The 17,519-nt window shown below is 35.0% G+C and overlaps 1 protein-coding gene across 1 annotated transcript in view; it reads left to right on the top strand.

The window, feature by feature from the left end:
- Window positions 1–17,519, top strand: part of SEMA3E (semaphorin 3E) — a 266,959-nt gene that overhangs the window by 232,599 nt on the left and 16,841 nt on the right. Inside the window, exons 11-16 of the mRNA XM_067746088.1 lie at window positions 597–819; window positions 3,583–3,674; window positions 5,889–5,930; window positions 7,882–8,048; window positions 12,859–12,926; window positions 14,432–14,571. Of these exons, the coding sequence (XP_067602189.1) occupies window positions 597–819; window positions 3,583–3,674; window positions 5,889–5,930; window positions 7,882–8,048; window positions 12,859–12,926; window positions 14,432–14,571 (732 nt within the window). The remainder of the gene's footprint in view (window positions 1–596; window positions 820–3,582; window positions 3,675–5,888; window positions 5,931–7,881; window positions 8,049–12,858; window positions 12,927–14,431; window positions 14,572–17,519) is intronic.

Below are 17,519 nucleotides of genomic sequence, written 5' to 3'. Positions count from 1 at the left end.
CAGTAGAACAGAGAGGGTTTTTTCCTTATTTAACAGCGACGGAATTTGAATAGGTTTCAATGTTACAGCACTAAAATTCTGTAGTCAGTGAGCCAATTGGAACCATCACCAATCATAGTGTCAATAATGGGAAAGCTGCTGTGCGGTTGTGATTCTGAATTTGGGGGGAAGATTTAGCACAATAAAGAGTCTCTTTGTTTTGCTATAAACAATATATTGTTCATAGCAAATTAAAATTTAATTTACAAATATGAAAAATAAATTTTAGAAGCAGGAAAAATAATTAGAATATTTATAATGTTATACGTTTGTATTACCTCCAGACTATACCAGTATTACATATACTTTACTTTTTCAGTTTTTCACTACTATCTGTCTATTTCTACTGCTGCATGTTTGAAATAAATCAGTCTCTCTATGCAATTTTTAATGCAGATTTTATTTCTGTAAGGAAGAATATATGGTTACTAAATATTGCTAAATGCACAGTTGATTAAGTGAACGTACCCAGTTTTTGTAATCTTTTTCATAATTGAGTATAAATTTGCTCCTTAGGTTTCAGGGGAAAAAATTTCTCTCATCCGTTTGTATTTCAGTGTGCCAGCAAAGTGAATGGAGGGAGGTACGGAACCACCAAAGACTACCCCGATGATGCCATCAGATTTGCAAGAAGCCATCCACTTATGCACCAGCCCATAAAACCTGCCCATAAAAAACCAATACTGGTGAAAACAGATGGAAAGTATAACCTGAAACAAATAGCAGTGGATCGAGTGGAAGCCGAGGATGGCCAATATGATGTCTTGTTCATTGGGACAGGTAAAGAGATTAGAGAGTACTCAGAGAGACATTTAAATTGAACCTTAAAATCAATAACATTATTACATTAAAAAAAACCCCACCTATCAACAAAACCCTGGTTGACCCATTGGCTCATTTACATACTACCTGTCTACTGCAATGGAAGAGAAGATTTGGGGTAGTTACTGCACATAATTCCTGATACATGGTCAATACTTAATACATTTGAACAAATGAATACATAAAGTAACGAGTAATTGATGTTAACAAACAATAAACAATGTTGGTTCCAAAAAGAGCTCACAGAGGAAGTAGGGTGCCGTACAAGGATATCCTGTTACTCCCCCAGGTCCACTGCTACCTTTGGCTGCTCAGCAAGGTCTCAAGATTTTTCAATCTTTAGGTGAGGTTTAGGTAATTTCACCTAAATCTGTAATCTCAACTGTGCTTATCAGGCCCCATCAGAAGTCAACCATGTGTCCCAAACAAGCCAAGCGTTACACATAATGGAGATAAAATTTTAGACCAAAGCTATAATATCCTGCATTAATAAAACAAAGTGTAATAAATATGCTAAAAGTTAATATTTCAAATAAATTTGTAATTTCAGTTAATGCTGTGCATTAGATCTAGCTTGTGGAAGAGAACTTGCAATCTTTTAGCATCCAGGGTAATATGTATCAAATTCTGTCAAGTACTTTAAAATTATATAGTCATTTAAAGAATCTTTAAAATGATCGGTTTTTTTTTTCATATGCGTCATAGTAATTGCTACAGCAGATCCTATTTAGAAGAGGAAACATTCTACCATACTTAACTTTAATCATTGACATTTTCTAAAGAGACATTGCATATGCCCAAATCAGGAATTAGGATATAGTATTAATATTGGTGCTTGAGTTTTTCCAGTCATGCTTTCTGAAAAAGCAAAGATTTAAGTAAGGAGATATTCATCGGATTTCCAGAAATTGATCTCTGGTGCAGGCTGTATTTTATTCATTTATTTTAGGAGGTTAGTAATGTGCTCTACACTGTGGGTTCAAGATCAACAAAGCATCAGATTTCTTTAACAAAGTTAGTTACCTGGCCATGAATTCACTTATAGTGATGTCCAACAGAGTTTAAAAAAAAAAAAAAAAAAGAATTCCATAAGCAAGAGTAATATTTGATAAAATTAATCATAGAAAAAAGTATGTTATTTTTAAATGAGAAGTCATATAATATAAGTCGAAGAATGTTTTCAGAAATACTTGTTTATTAGATTGACCAAAGCTATTTGAGAGAATTCCAGAAATATCAGGTATATACTTACACTCTCTTGTAACCTATGTTTAACGTAAAGATATTGTTATATTGAACCACAGCTTTTCAGCACAAAGAACATATTTGATAAATGTGTGATGAGTACAGCATTGGAAAAGCCCACAAAATAGTTATTTTTCCCCAAATTTACCAGACACTTGCTTTAATGCTATATAGTCCTTATTGCAAAATCACTGGTTGCAAATTGATAATTTGAGTTTCATCTTTGCTTTTTACTTGATATAATTGTGGGATATTTATAATGTGTGCTTGATATGATAATTTTTGTTCCTTTTAATGTATGATACAGGTAATTGTTATTAGTTTTATTTTAATCAAATTTTATTAACCCAACCACAAGATTTCATAATTTTTAAACAAATTGCTTAAATACCATAGAAACTCTTGAATCAGAACCTCCAACGTGCTTTTTCTCCTCTAAGTTATTTCTAGCCACTACACCAAATCTTTCTTACAAGCAAATTAGCGTCTCATTAAATTTTTCATTGGAAATAACAAGCTCAGAATATCAGGAATAATAAAAATAACGTGGAGTTGTAAAAGGTGAATATAAATTTATAAAATTATTGATAATTATGGAAGCTAAATGGTTTGTACAGGAGGACTCATTATACTATTCTCTCAATAGTGTATGCTTGAAATTTTTATTAAAAGTGTACATAACCAAATTTGTGGTTACTGGAGGTGACGGGTGGGAGAATTGGATGAAGGTTGTCAAAGATACATACTTCCAGTTATGAGATAAATAAATACTAAGGATATAATGTACACCATGATTAATATAATTTAACAGTGCTGTATGTTATACATGAAACTTTTTAAGAGAGTAAATTCTAAGAGTTCTCATCACAAGGAAAATAATTCTTTTTATTTTGTGTCTATATGAGATTATGGATGTTCACTTATTGTAATAATCATTTCATGATGTATGTAAGTCAAATAATTATGCTGTATACCTTAAACTTATACAGTGCTGTATGTAAATTATATCTCATTAAAACTGGAAGGAAAAAATAAAGTGTATATAGATATAAACATGTTCTATCTATATGCCTATCTATCTATCTATATATATATATAAATTTCCATAGTGTGTTGCTTGGAAGGTTCCATAAGATTAAAGGTATAGTTTCTTACAGGGAAGGTAGCTTTAGGTAAAAAGTTTTCTTTCATCATACATCACAGAAGAAGCTAGAATAATTTGCCATCTGTCTTATATTTCATTAATTCCAAAAGACATTTTGATTTCTGAACCTTTAACTGGATTTTTGAATCAAATTTTTGAAATAATGAATATGAATATGTAAGTAGTCATATTGTTTTCACTAGCAATGATTAAATGTTTTGTACATCTAGATTTCAAATCTTATTTGAATTTATGGTCTCTCCATTGTTTTTAATTGTTTGAAAACCAGATTGTGACAAAGCTTCTAGTTTATCTCTTTTGTTTTCTCACAGATAATGGAATTGTGCTGAAAGTAATCACGATTTACAACCAAGAAACAGAATCAATGGAAGAAGTAATTCTAGAAGAACTTCAGATATTCAAGGTATTTTTAGTGAAAAATATAGCCAACATTTATGTATTACAGACAGTTGCAAGTGAGTTATAAATAGGAAAAACATTACGTCAGTTTTTTTCTAACAGGTATATTGTGAATTCAGAGTGAATTGAAGAATGATTTAAAATTCTGATACATCTATTTGATTCTCATAGACTGTTCAGATGAAGAGGCCAGTATTTACCGAGCATGAAAAGAATTTCATTATATGAACTGTGACATAAAGAAATGACACTTGTCCCACAAGTGAATTCTAGAATCATTATTGCAATGTATCATCTTGAACAAATTTACTATCGATATAGACAGTTAAAAAATAGCAGTAGATTTCATGTTGTGGACTTTGTGGTATGGTGAGTAGACTGCTTTTTTATGGCATGCAGTTTACACAGAGAATTTACTAAAAGAGAGAAAACTACAAAACGATAATGGAAAGATTAGACATGACGCAAACAATTGTACATATTGACACACACGCACACACAGTAAGTCTCAACATTTGTGGCACTTACCGTCTTTGAAGTCACCCTGAACGCTGAATTAATTAGTAATCATTGCTCCTAGGGGAGATACAGGGTTAAGTTCCTGAGAGTCTCTAGTCACGACATTTTTGTCAACTTATCAATCCATAACCTTGTTTTATGTGTGTTTCTGTTTAAAGACACCTTAGTTAGTATACATAGTTGATTACTTAACGTTGAACTTATGGCTAACAGCACTATAACTAATGCCTGAACAAGGCTTATTTAAAACATGTTTTCTTCATAAGGCACATCACAGTCTTTTGGAGCTTAGGAACACAAGACAGCACTTCAGCACTGTGCTTAGGGGCCTTTTAATCAGCACAATCACTAACAAAAAGCACAACAGTATGAAAATGGGGCACTAAATAGCCCATGAAAAGGATACCTGTTTACAATATGAGAGCTGAAACAAGAAGGCAGGGTATCACCTTGACCGACGTTATCTGGGAATGTACACGTTGGGCAACTCAGAGATTTTGCCATTCTGAGCACACACATGTCTGTGAATGACTGCGAAACACAAGTATTGATATTGGAGTTACAACTAAATTTTGGCAAGTAAGCAAATGTGCAAGAACACAATCTGCAAGTAATGAAGATTGTGTATGTAGGTGATGAATGTATATGAAAACATTTTTGATGAGAAACAGTTTATTTCGCGTTGGCTCTTCTGGAGATTAGATTCCCCATAGCTATGCACAAAGTTAACCACATTCTTATCTCAACCAGAGCAGCTATGCTTTTGTTTATTTTGCGTATTGGACCTCTGTAAGATTTCATTTCATATTAGGAATCATAGCTCTCATATTAACCACATTCATCACAATGTCTTGTTCATATAAACTCTTAAGAAACATTGTGTTTTGAATGAATAAATGCATGCCTGCATATATGGTTCTGTAGTTTAAAATAGTTTTAAAAACTTAATAGAGAGGATCAGTTTTTCTCTTTCAGAAAATAATTGTTTGAAGGGTAATTATCCACAGAGCGGATCCCACGTGCCTATGGCGTCTCCACTTTCAGAATTGACTGACTTTGTGGTGTCCTTAGAGACACTGTCGTCTCAGTCACCCTCCCTAGAATTGCACATAGGCTCTCAAACTATCCTGTAGATTCATCCTTCCTCTGGTGCAATTCTAAGACAGTGATGATGACAGTGCATCTTTTTCAAAGCATTCTGGGTTCATGGAAATTGAACTCTAACAGAAAAGTATTTTGTGTAGGCCTGGGTTAAAACAATGAAAGATCACATGGTTTATTGGCAGTAAGACCTATTCAAAGACGTAACTGTTTTACTTCTAATGGTTCAACTTTCTTTATAAGAAAGAACACTCTGACTTTATTATTTTATTTCAAGATATTTGAGTTTCCAGAGCATGAATAATATTCAAATGCAAACACAAAAATTATAATCCAGAGACAAACTATAAGATGCTTAGATTATTCACTACTTTTCTCATCCACATTTTGTCCTACTCTACTAGAAAATATATTTTAAAAGAAAGTTGTATTTTATTTAAGTGTATTTTCGTTTTGATTTACTAAAATGAAAGCTGGAGACTGCTTGGCAGCAAACAACTCACATACCTAGTATGATTTCAGGTAATTTATAACCACATTAAGGTATGTTTCTATATTTTTATTCCTAAAAAGGAAACGTATCTTTTTAATTTTTCAGGATCCAGTTCCGATTATTTCTATGGAGATTTCATCAAAGAGAGTAAGTTGTGTGTGGGGGGGGTGGGGTGTGTGTGTGTGTGTGTGTTCTGTATTATCAGATAAGGTCAAAGGATAGAAAGCTTAAGTATGTGTGTTTATATATTAACAAGTTACAGTTTTATTCTGACAAAAATACATAGTGGTTTACAGGTAACAGATTTCTTCACTTTCTGGTTTTAGAAAGGTTGACAAGAGTAGGTTTACCTCTACAACCATGATAGGACCTTATTCCATGATTTTTTTTTTGGTAATGTTTTTGCAAAAAACAGTGGTGATGATGGTAATACAAAAGAGTGTACAATGGGGGCTTCCCCGGTGGCGCAGTGGTTGAGAGTCCGCCTGCCGATGCAGGGGACGTGGGTTCGTGCCCCGGTCCGGGAAGATCCCACATGCCGCGGAGCGGCTGGGCCTGTGAGCCACGGCCGCTGAGCCTGTGCGTCCGGAGCCTGTGCTCCGCAATGCGAGAGGCCACACTGTGAGAGGCCCGCGCACAGAAAAAAAAAAAAAAAAAAAAAAAAGAGTGTACAATGAAACACAAACCTCTTTTCTACTTTACTGGAACCAGCTTCAGGTGTAAATTTCTTCAGAAGTAGTTGTTGCATATATTACCTCATTTATTTATAAATAACCTTTTATGTTTAGGCAAATGGGAACATGGGATGTTGATTGTTCTGCTCCTTCTACTTTTTACTTAATAACATATCTTACAGTTTATTCCACATCACTCTATATATATCTACATCACTTTTCTACGTTATATGTCTATGTGCGCTGTTAGTGGGAATGTAAATTGGTGCAGCCACTATGGAAAACAGTATGGAGGTTCCTCAAAAAATTAAAAATAGAACTGCCATATGATCTAGCTATTCTGCCTCTGGGTATTTATCCAAAGGAAACAAAAACACTAACTCAAGAAGGTATAGGCACCCCCATGTTCATTGAAGGATTGTTTACAATAGCCAAGACATGGAAATGAACTAAGTGTCCATCTGTGAATGACTGGATAAACAAATTTTATACACACACACACACACACACACACATATACATACATATATGCACACACAATGGAGTATTATTCAGCCATAAAAAAGGAAGAAATCCTCCCATTTGTGACAACATGAATAAACCTTGAGGGCATTATGCTAAGTGAAATAAGTCAGAGAAAGACAAATACCATATAATCTCACTTATATGTGAACTATTGGCAAACAACAACAGCAGCAACAAAAACAAGCTCATAGATACAGAGAGCAGATTGGTAGTCACCAGAGGCAGGGGCTGGGTGAAATGGGTGAAGGTTATCAAAAGGTACAAACTTTTAGTTATAAAATAGGTAAGTCCCGGTGATATAATGTACAGCATGGTGATTATAGTTAACAATACTGTATTGTGTATTTGAAAGCTGCTAAGAGAGTAGATCTTAAAAGTTTTCATCACAAAAAAAAATTTGTAGATTTGTAGTGTGTGATGAGGGCGGTGAACTAGACTGTGATCATTTCACAGTGTATACAAATATCGAATCATTATGTTGTACAGCTGAAACTAATATAATGTTATATGTCAGTTGTATCTCAATTAAAAATGCAAAAAAAGACCATTTACTTTTCCAGTCTCCTACTGGACATTCCTATAGATCTTTTAAAAAGACCTACAATGTTAGATGACGAAAGACTCTACTTAGATAATTAATAAAATAGTCAACTTCTTGAGATTTTTGTCAGCCTTGCTCTAGCAATTTTATTACTCATGCATCCAAGCCTGTAAAAGTATTTCAGGTCTTGGAGAAAATGAAAGTATCAGTGTTCCAGTATCTGTCTTGAGTAACTGCAGTCATTTAAGTGAGTGTCCACAGAGGCGATTGTGTAGGAATGTGAAAATCCAGGTGTAAGAGCTCAGTGAGAATTCTGCCCATTTCTACTAGTGGCCTCTCTCTTCCTTGATGTCTCTAGCAACAGCTCTATATTGGATCTGCTTCTGCCGTGGCCCAAGTCAGATTCCATCAGTGTGACATGTATGGAAGTGCTTGTGCAGACTGCTGCCTGGCTCGAGACCCTTACTGCGCCTGGGATGGCATATCCTGCTCCCGGTATTACCCCACAGGCACACATGCAAAACGGTGAGACAGAGTCTTCCATGGAATCTTTCCCTTATTTAGAGAAACAAACCTAACACTATTTTCTTCTCTTTTTGTACTCATTCCATGAAAATAACCGTGTTTTTTTTTTTTTGCTTGTTTGTTTCTTTTTAGTGATTTTCCATTTATTCCAAAGTAACTTTGATTTTTTTGTTTTTATATTGGAATATAGTTGATTTACAATGTTGTGTTTATTTCAGGTGTACAGCAACTTGATTCAGGTGTACATAGACTTTAGGTATATCTATTCTTTTTCAGATTCCTTTCCCATATAGGTTATTACAGAGTATTGAGTAGAGCTCCCTGTGCTATGCAGTAGGTCCTTGTTGATTATCCCTTTTATATATAGTAATGTTTATACATTAATCCCAACCTCCTAATCATCATAGTCCTATTTTGTTCATAATATAAGTTTTGAAACATCCACATTTTACTGAAAAATAACTCCCATTAAGTATTGTGTAGAGACTGGGCTGAGCAGGCTGCTGGGGTTTTATTTTTCCTCCGGCTTTCAATCAACTCTTCCCCCTCCTGAAACTTTTGCTGCAAGACATGAAACCAGTTTAGATAAACGTAAAATGTGGAAATGGCTAGCCACCCCACACGTGAGGAATTCAAAGACTTAAAAGGAAAATAAATAAATAAATTCTAAAATACATCCTGCATTTGCCCTGTGTCCTCCTGACCAGCTGGTCTTCATTTATTTCATTTTGAAAGTGAATATTTTAACTCCTAGGCAAATGCATGACCTGTATAATTAATGAAATGTGTGATTTAATTCAACACAAATGAAAGGTACTTAAAGCCCTCCAAACTCTAATATCGACAATTCAGTGGGGTCATTGCTACTTGTTAGAGAAGGTAAATCCTGGGATTCTTTGAACAGGAGACCTTGAGGTACAGAAAGTATTTTAAAGAATAAGGATCTTCACTCAAGTCAGAAGAAATTGTGCATTCTTTGGGGACAAAAATAAGGGAAAATATTTTTATTATAGAATAAGCAATTATCTTTTTCACTTGATAAAGTGACTAAAGATAATGTAAAGCAAAAATATAGACTCATATACAGTTTCCCTACTGAAAAGCAACTTTTATTAATTTCATTTACTCTTGCTCTTTCACTTTGGGCTACTTTTCTTTAAACCTTTTTCAAAATCTAATTTAATCTAATTTAATACAGTTGTTATTTTTCTAAGTTTACATGTATAGTAGAATCTCATTTTTAAAAACACTTAGTCACTAATTCAAATGTTTGTTAATTTGACCTTAGCTAAGTTAACATTGCAATGAGTGTTTAAATATATACTAAGCAGATAGTAAAAAGATGCTTTGAGGAGCTTCCCTGGTGGCGCAGTGGTTGAGAGTCTGCCTGCCAATGCAGGGGACACGGGTTCGTGCCCTGGTCTGGGAAGATCCCACATGCCGTGGAGCGGCTGGGCCCGTGAGCCATGGCCGCTGAGCCTGCGTGTCCGGAGCCTGTGCTCCGCAACAGGAGAGGCCACAACGGTGAGAGGCCCGCGTACCGCAAAAAAAAACAAAAGATGCTTTGAGAGGACATCTGTGAACTAAATAATTTACTAACTGTATTAAAGAATTGAGTGAGTTAATTGATTTTGTACAAATGCTTAATGATATTTGAAAGCAATTCTTGAGGAATATTGCCATGTTATTAATTGAAAATATTGTTTTATGATTTATTCACTCATTAAGCCAGTTTCTGTACTGTGTTAAAGGGGTATGAATAAGCAGTCATGGCCCCCTGTCTGTAGGAAATCAGAACCTGAAGTGGAGAATGGAATCGTAAATAAGGATGATAGCTCACCACTGAGCACTTAGTATGTGTAAGGTACTGGACTAAGTGCAATACACATAACACATTATTTAATTCTCAAAAGAACCCAACCTTTGAGCTCAGTCTTGAAGGTAGAGATACAAGGAGATTCCAGCTAAAGAGAATTAATTGTTTGTACAGAGGCACAGAATGTTCTGGGAAAGCCGTGTAGTTCCACAGGTTAGGAGTGAAGTGGTAGGATCTAAGGGCAGAAAGGTAGTTTTACCAAAAGTAACAATATTATTTATCCTGTTGTTTTTAGCAGCAATCAATATGTTTACAAGCCTTGCATCAAATACTTCCGAATAGCAAGGTTTCATATTAGGCATGCAAGAGTGATGAAGAATTTTAACTGAGCAGTTTCCATAGCTAAGTATGTCTTGGTATACAGTACATCTTGTGAGATTGTACATGCACAAGTTTGTAAGATAGTATTTAAAAGGGTGGACAAAAAGAATTATTTAGAAAAAGTTAAATGAATAGGCAAAATCATAGACAGGAAGGACTGAGATGCTGGAGTCAGGAGCTACACTCATAAGTGAATTAGTTCAGTTCAGTGACATGTAATGCAGATCTTCCAGGAGCGTCACTCTTGTGAACCGTCACCCACCCCTGGAGGAGAACTTTTTGGATAAGTTCCAGGACATAAAGGGAAAATAGTTTGCTTTTATAGCAGATCGTTTTTGCTTCAGATCTGACTAGCAGCAGAAATTGAAAACTGGTCATTAAAATAAATACCCTTCTGTTCACGGAGTGAAAATGAATCAACAGAGGAAAAACATTAATTCACAATTCAAACCACTTGTTTAAAATAGTCTTCCAAAATACACTATAATTTCTAGAGCTAGGTCTTTTTCTTCCCCCTTGCTCTTGTATTCTGTCTATTTCCAGCATTCTCTTTAAAAGTTTCCAAGAGGCAAGAGATATAAGAAAAATATGCGACTTGGAGAATAAACGACAACTTTGCTTAACCTTTCTAAAACTCCTGCTTTTAATACACTCTTTTTTAAATGCTGAAGTAAAGAACAGCTATTTTAGGATAGTATAAAGTGAACTGAAGCTTTGTTGGAGAATGTGATATCTTTCTTTTTAAATGCATGTTTCCAGTGATTTTAAACAAAATTTGTGTACACCTATCCACAAAGCTTATCTAGTCTTAGCTGATTGTAGTTCCCTTTATTCTCAAATCATCTGTATAATAAATATGGTACAATATCATTTCTGCAAAGTGGAACCTATTTCCCATTTCACTGATTTATTCCTGTTCCATTATTCATTATTCCTCAGCAGGCTTGGGATTCCCAATACCAAAGCAATACTCAATGAAGTGAGGAATTAACAGCAGCCTTTTATTCTCATCTAGAGCTGCTATCAGTTGTATAATAGATGTTAACACTAGTATAAAATAATATAGAGGTCTAAAACTTTAAAATTTTGCTCCTTACTTTTCTGTCAATGTTTATTTTCAGTTTAGCTCAGTAGAATGATCCGTGTGGCAGTTTTAATCTTAACTTTCTAAAATCTCAGGTCTTTAGGTAAGGTTTTCTAATCCACAATCTATCTTTTTTTAAACATGCTTTCGCACACAGATCATAATCCTAAAAATCGATTGGAAATATTCTTCTGTCCTGGCTTTCAATATAGGGAAATACTTAAATGGTTGTTTAAGTATTGCGTTCTTAACTAGGATCTGAACTCATGTGTGAGGAAGCACTCCATCTCTTGAAATAACATTCCAATATCACTATTTGGTGAACTTGAGGAAAAACTAGAATGAAAAAAAAAATTGAGACTGGAATTTAGGGGTCAGTTAGCCCAATTTTATTTTACGAAGGAAGACACACAAAACCAGGATAGGCAAGGGGTATGAATAAGTTCATGCAGCACATGAGTGGTGGCATTGGGATTTGAATCTGGTTCCCTTTTCCAAATTTTATCATCGCATATGGTTAAAGCATCTCTTTATCAGTCTGGAAGTCTCACCCATTTCCCTCTGGGGTAAAACTTCTGTTTTGCCTTCTGGTTTTCCCTCAGTCTTGAAGATATGCCATGATTTAGAGAAGCAAGTAGTATTTTCTGCTTTTATTGTAATACTTCTGTTTTTATCTCAAATCTGAATTAATATGCTGAAGATCTTGATTTTAGCTTCCCAGTACTAATAATGATAATTTCCATTGTTTAATTCCTGAGAACAGTGCTTACAAATTTGAAACATGGTATATATTCTGGAATTCTTTTTCCATGGATAACGAATATTGTCATTTGTCAATTATATGTCTAAGCGAACTATAAAACATGAAAATATACTAGAAGCGTATTTGCGTTTTAGAGGCAAATTGAGGAGAAGTACAATATTTCTTGAGTTCTACTATATGTAAGACATCCTGTTAAACAGATAAATGCACCATCACATTCAATAGAGACATATACTTTCTAAATGTTATAACTGAATAAAAGTAAATTGAGTATATTATTAGTTTATTTTTATTAGCAATCATATTGATCATGACGTCTGTAGAACAAAACATTTAGATCCAAATACCTTTACTTAATGCACTTTAATATAGATAGGAATTTTATGCATTTCTACTCGAATAGGTAGTCTGCTTCAAATCCCATTGTCTTTTTCTGAACACATTCTTTACCACCCAAGACACTCATTTTGAACTAGAAGACTTCTTGTTTAACTAAATTCTTAACGAAATGTAAAGAGAACCTTCTTAAATTGTAATCAAACTCATGTGATGATTTAAAAAACAGTTTTCTATAGATCTTATCCATTGAATAACATTCAATGGAAATACGGAAAACTATGAAACTTGGATTGTATCCTGGTTTTGTATGACTGATCAATTTTTTCAGTAGCAGAATACTACTTGAAACTTTAATGCGGTTGGCTATCTTTTAGCGTCTGGAAAATTGAAATCTGAACATCTCCTAAATGCATTTACTTACTTTCAGGCGGTTCCGCAGACAAGATGTTCGGCATGGAAATGCAGCTCAGCAGTGCTTCGGACAGCAGTTTGTCGGTAATCCATAGAAAATCGATTGCCATGGGTTTCTTAGAGTGTGCACTGAAGATAAACTGTCAGCTTCTTAAACAGGGTCCTTGTTTTCTTGGTGATTGATACACACTAGAACAATGTTCCTGAAAGTATTCTGTTTTTCCATGTAGTTACGATTTTGTGCATTTGATATATAATCTTTCCTAATTAGGAAAACGTTTTACCTACCCACCAAGCTTTATTGTTAGAATTCAAAAAGGGGACTCCTAGAACAAAAATGCTGCATACTTTAGGTGACAGTTGCCACAGTGATTTGCAGGATTTATTTCACCAGTTCAACCCTGGGAATATCTTCACCGTGTTTTTATAACTTACAGTAATTTTATCAAGAGTGATCTAACTTGAATCAAGTCACCTACTAAGCGTTGGATAGAATAAAGTGAAAAACTTGGACTCTTTCACTGGGTTTCTGATGAAAGGTGGTAGGTGGTCCAACGTGTAAAGGAAGAGAGAAAATTTCAGCTGTAGACAAATGTAAAGAAGTCAGACAAGACGGAAAACCACCGTCCTGACTCTTTACACCATCATGGTGGTTGGTGAACAGGCTGTGCTCACCAGGAAGCAACAGAGGGAAGGGGCACCATGATTGGGAGGCCAGAGATATTTATACACAGATCCAGAGATTGTGGTCCGGGATCAGTTTGCTAGACCCCAGGCTGATTCTGGATTTGACGCAAGATGTAAGCCTCTGAGAATATTAGCTAGAGAAAGGTGGCATTATAGTTTTAGGGAAATTTAGGGGTCAGTTTTGAATGCAAGGAGGACTCAGACATAGAAAAAAAAATCCTGGGATCTAGTACTGAATTTGATCTTGGTTAAAACAACAAAAAATAAATCCACTTGCTTTTATTCGAAACTGCAGTTAGGTATACTTGCCTCTATGCCCATTTGAGTTCAAGTTCAGTGAGAGCCTTTCTGGGCCAAAATACAGATTATAATCAAGAAGCTCTGGTTCACAAAGTCCTTAGTTCAGTTTCGTACTCTTGTCTTCCTTCAGGAGCCCCGTATCTGGATAAGTGCAGTCCATTGTCAAGATAACGCTCACACTTTTGTTTGTGTAGTGCCATATCTCCTTGATTTCTGCTTTCCACTTTTGGTTGTAATCATGAATTTTAGTTCTATGCCTTGCTTAATTGTTTGGTGCTTACCTTGCCCGCTTTATCAGTGGATGTTGCCACTGATTTTCCATGAATTTAACACTGATGCACCTTCTTACCTATCTGACTGTTACATCCTTTAGAACCAAACTCCCAGTTACTTCTTTCTGTCTCACTCCATAGCCTGCTGTGCCTTTTTAATGCCTAGATTTTGGTGTGCTACTCTCCCTAAATAACTCCTGTATAGAAATTAACAATGAGTAATAAAAGTTATTCACTTTGCTCTAGGGGTCTGAATAAAGAATCTTTTAAAAAATATTGTTTACCAGTAAAATCAAAGTCTCAAGGCTGATGTTAACATTTATGTTATAGGGGATGTTTTGGATAAGACTGAGGAGCAATTGGCCTATGGCGTAGAGAACAACAGTACTTTGCTGGAATGTACCCCGCGATCTTTACAAGCAAAAGTTATCTGGTTTGTGCAGAAAGGACACGACACAAGAAGAGAGGAGGTAATTCATAGCTGCACATTCACACCGTGGTGTCTTGCATACAGTGTGCCTTCAGTAAATAGATGATGCTTTATTTGGGTACTTAAAAATTAAACAGTCTATTGTGCTGTACCTGTCATTTTAAAAGTGGGTTTTTTTTTTATTATGTGTGATTTATATACATATAAATATATATGTGTATATGTATAGGTATATGTATATATAAAGGTTTTTAAATACATATACATGTAGATTTTTATATAATCTATATATTTATAGACATATAATTTTATAGACATATATAGACATATGTCTATAGACATTTATAGACATATATAAATAAATTATGTATGTATGTATAAATAAAATTTGGAACCTAGAATTAGATTTTAACTTAGGAGCTTTTTCCGGCTTCATGATTTTAGTGTCATGTTGTAAAATTATAGTCTCAAATTGTATCACCCAAGGCAATGTTTCAGAAAAATAGCGAAATTAAACACCATTATCACATATATCTTAGACACATGGATAATAGAATTGAAACAACAGTAGCAGCGACATTAAACCAGTTGTTGATAAAGCTATTAAATCATATGTGAGACATCAACTCGGGTTCCACTGTTGTCCAAAAAACAGGCATCAGCTCTTTTATCCTTCTAAGCAGGTTTAGTGGTGGAGATTATATTTCTATAATTATCTAACTAATGAGAGAGGAACGAGTTGGGCTGCTTTTACTGATGGAAGACTAGGCAGCATTTAAAGCACACATACAGAACAGGCTGGTGGCAAACACTGTATAGGTGCATGCGGGTCTAGGGAGCTGGTTTTATGTAGGGAGGGGTCAAGGGTGTGAAGCATGTAAAGCTTAGGGAAGGCAGATAAAGCATTGTTGATGTGGGTGTTGAACTTAATTTTTACAAAAATGGAATTAGAAAAATAGAAAATAGAAGAAAATTTGGTTATATTAAAGGGTGATAGACTTGGTGAATACTGGGGAAATGGTCCTTAGTAAAGAGAGGGTTACAAGTTGAATAAGGGGAAGAAATTCTAGAGGCCTGCCTTAGGACACAGAGGACAGCTAATAGGTACTCATAAGATAGTGAGTCAGGAAAGTCTGTACCTCATTTTAACGCTGGAGACGAAACCTTTGTCATCGGAAGTTTAAATGACTGATTCTACATGTAGAGCACAATTACATTTTATGCCTTTTTTTCCCCTAGCCTGTTGTGAAACTAAAAACCCAACATGTTTTTGGTCGAGAATCATAAAGTACATTCTGGGAACTGACTAAATTTCTATATCCCATGTTCCTGGGATAGCTATTAGAGAGGAAGATGATACCTCAACTTAACAAAGACTATTAGAGATAATATAGAAAGGCAATCAGGAGAGGAAAATTCTCCTAAATTTTCATGACATCATAACAATAAATACGTGTCCAAAAAAGTTACAGTACATTGCACTGAAATAAATTATTGATTTAGTACTGAAGTATTTTCCATTGCACAAATCTGAGATAAAACTGGTTTTTAAATTCCATTGTAACTGACTTGGCAGGAGAGGACCTGGGAATATTCTATAGTTCTTCCAGTTGAATGGCTTCAGAAGACAGAGAAGTAATTCTTTCATCAGTAGTTTTCTTCACTCAGTATGTTCTGTTTCTGATTTGGAACTTAGTGTAATCTGCCTCATTTGGAAAACTTTACCAAATCATTTTGACATGCTGCATCCAGTAGTGTTCAATTTTAAGTTTCTTTATCATATTAATATAATCTACTTCTTTTTCCCCAAATTTTAGTCCCTATTTTCAACTACATTCAAATTTCCCTGGTATATTTACTGGTACTGGAAATTTTGAGTTTACTCTATGCATGACAAGTGGTATCATAATCAGGTAGTGCCTGATTTCTGTAGACATAACAATATATATTGAGTTATTCACAATCTAAAACAAAACAAAACACACAGTTGCTGCCTTCGTCAAAAGCTGAATGTGCGTGCTGTGTACACAGGGCAAAATGACTTTACGTGTGTATTCTTTCGGAGTTTTTTAGAGTCTGTTTAGAGTTTTTTCAGCGTTTAGAGTTTGGACCATTTTTGCATTTATTATAGTTACTATAAGACATACAAGATAATTTTATTATCAGATCTTGACCGTTGCACAGGATGTTTAAGTTCAGCTAGTCCAATTCTTAACTCATGTGGGTATGCGTTTTCAGAGTATCCCTGACAGTGGCCGTCAAGGCTCATCCTGGACGCTACAAGCCACGGTCAGCCCATAGCCTTTCTGAAAAGTTTTGATTGTCGTATCCTTTTATTGAACTGCTATTGTTGAGTCTGGAATCCACTTACAGATCCACCCTCAACTCTCCTGAGCTGTCCAGAAATCATGTATTCAGGTGGATGACGTTTTTGCTCCAATTAATATGTAGAAATGCTCCATAACCGAATTTCTAGAAAGCTTTTAGGAATTCAGTTATCTGGTTTCTAAACTGAATCACTGCAGTTCTCTCGAATATGCACTTTATAGTTTCTTGCTTCCTTAAATAATAAATATGAAACGTAACATGTTATTAATTCCAGAAATGTTTATGGAAAGCCTAATTTATAAGTAATTTATAAGGACTTCATAAGGGAGCATTTTCCCTTGGCTTGACGACCTGGTTAATTGTGGTGTGCATTGTGATTCTGACACCCTGGGGGAGAAGCCTTCATAGAAGGGACTTGGGAGATGAGGTTCTTTAATGTGCATCTACTGTATACAGGAACTGGGGTAGGTGCCTTACCTTCTTATTCTCGGATCTCACAGCTGCACCTTAGGCATAAGAATTCTCATCTTACAAATGCAGAAACTAAAACTCAAAGAGGTAGAGCTCATAAAGTCAGTTACAGACCCAAGGTTTGAATTCAGGTATTCCTGCCTCCCAAGCTGAGCTGCTTCACATTTATTCACCAGCCAAGTAACTAGG

This window comes from Pseudorca crassidens, chromosome 8 (genome assembly GCF_039906515.1).
Source record: "Pseudorca crassidens isolate mPseCra1 chromosome 8, mPseCra1.hap1, whole genome shotgun sequence".
Classification (NCBI taxonomy): domain Eukaryota; kingdom Metazoa; phylum Chordata; class Mammalia; order Artiodactyla; family Delphinidae; genus Pseudorca; species Pseudorca crassidens.
This window is presented reverse-complemented; position numbering and strand designations above follow the sequence as displayed.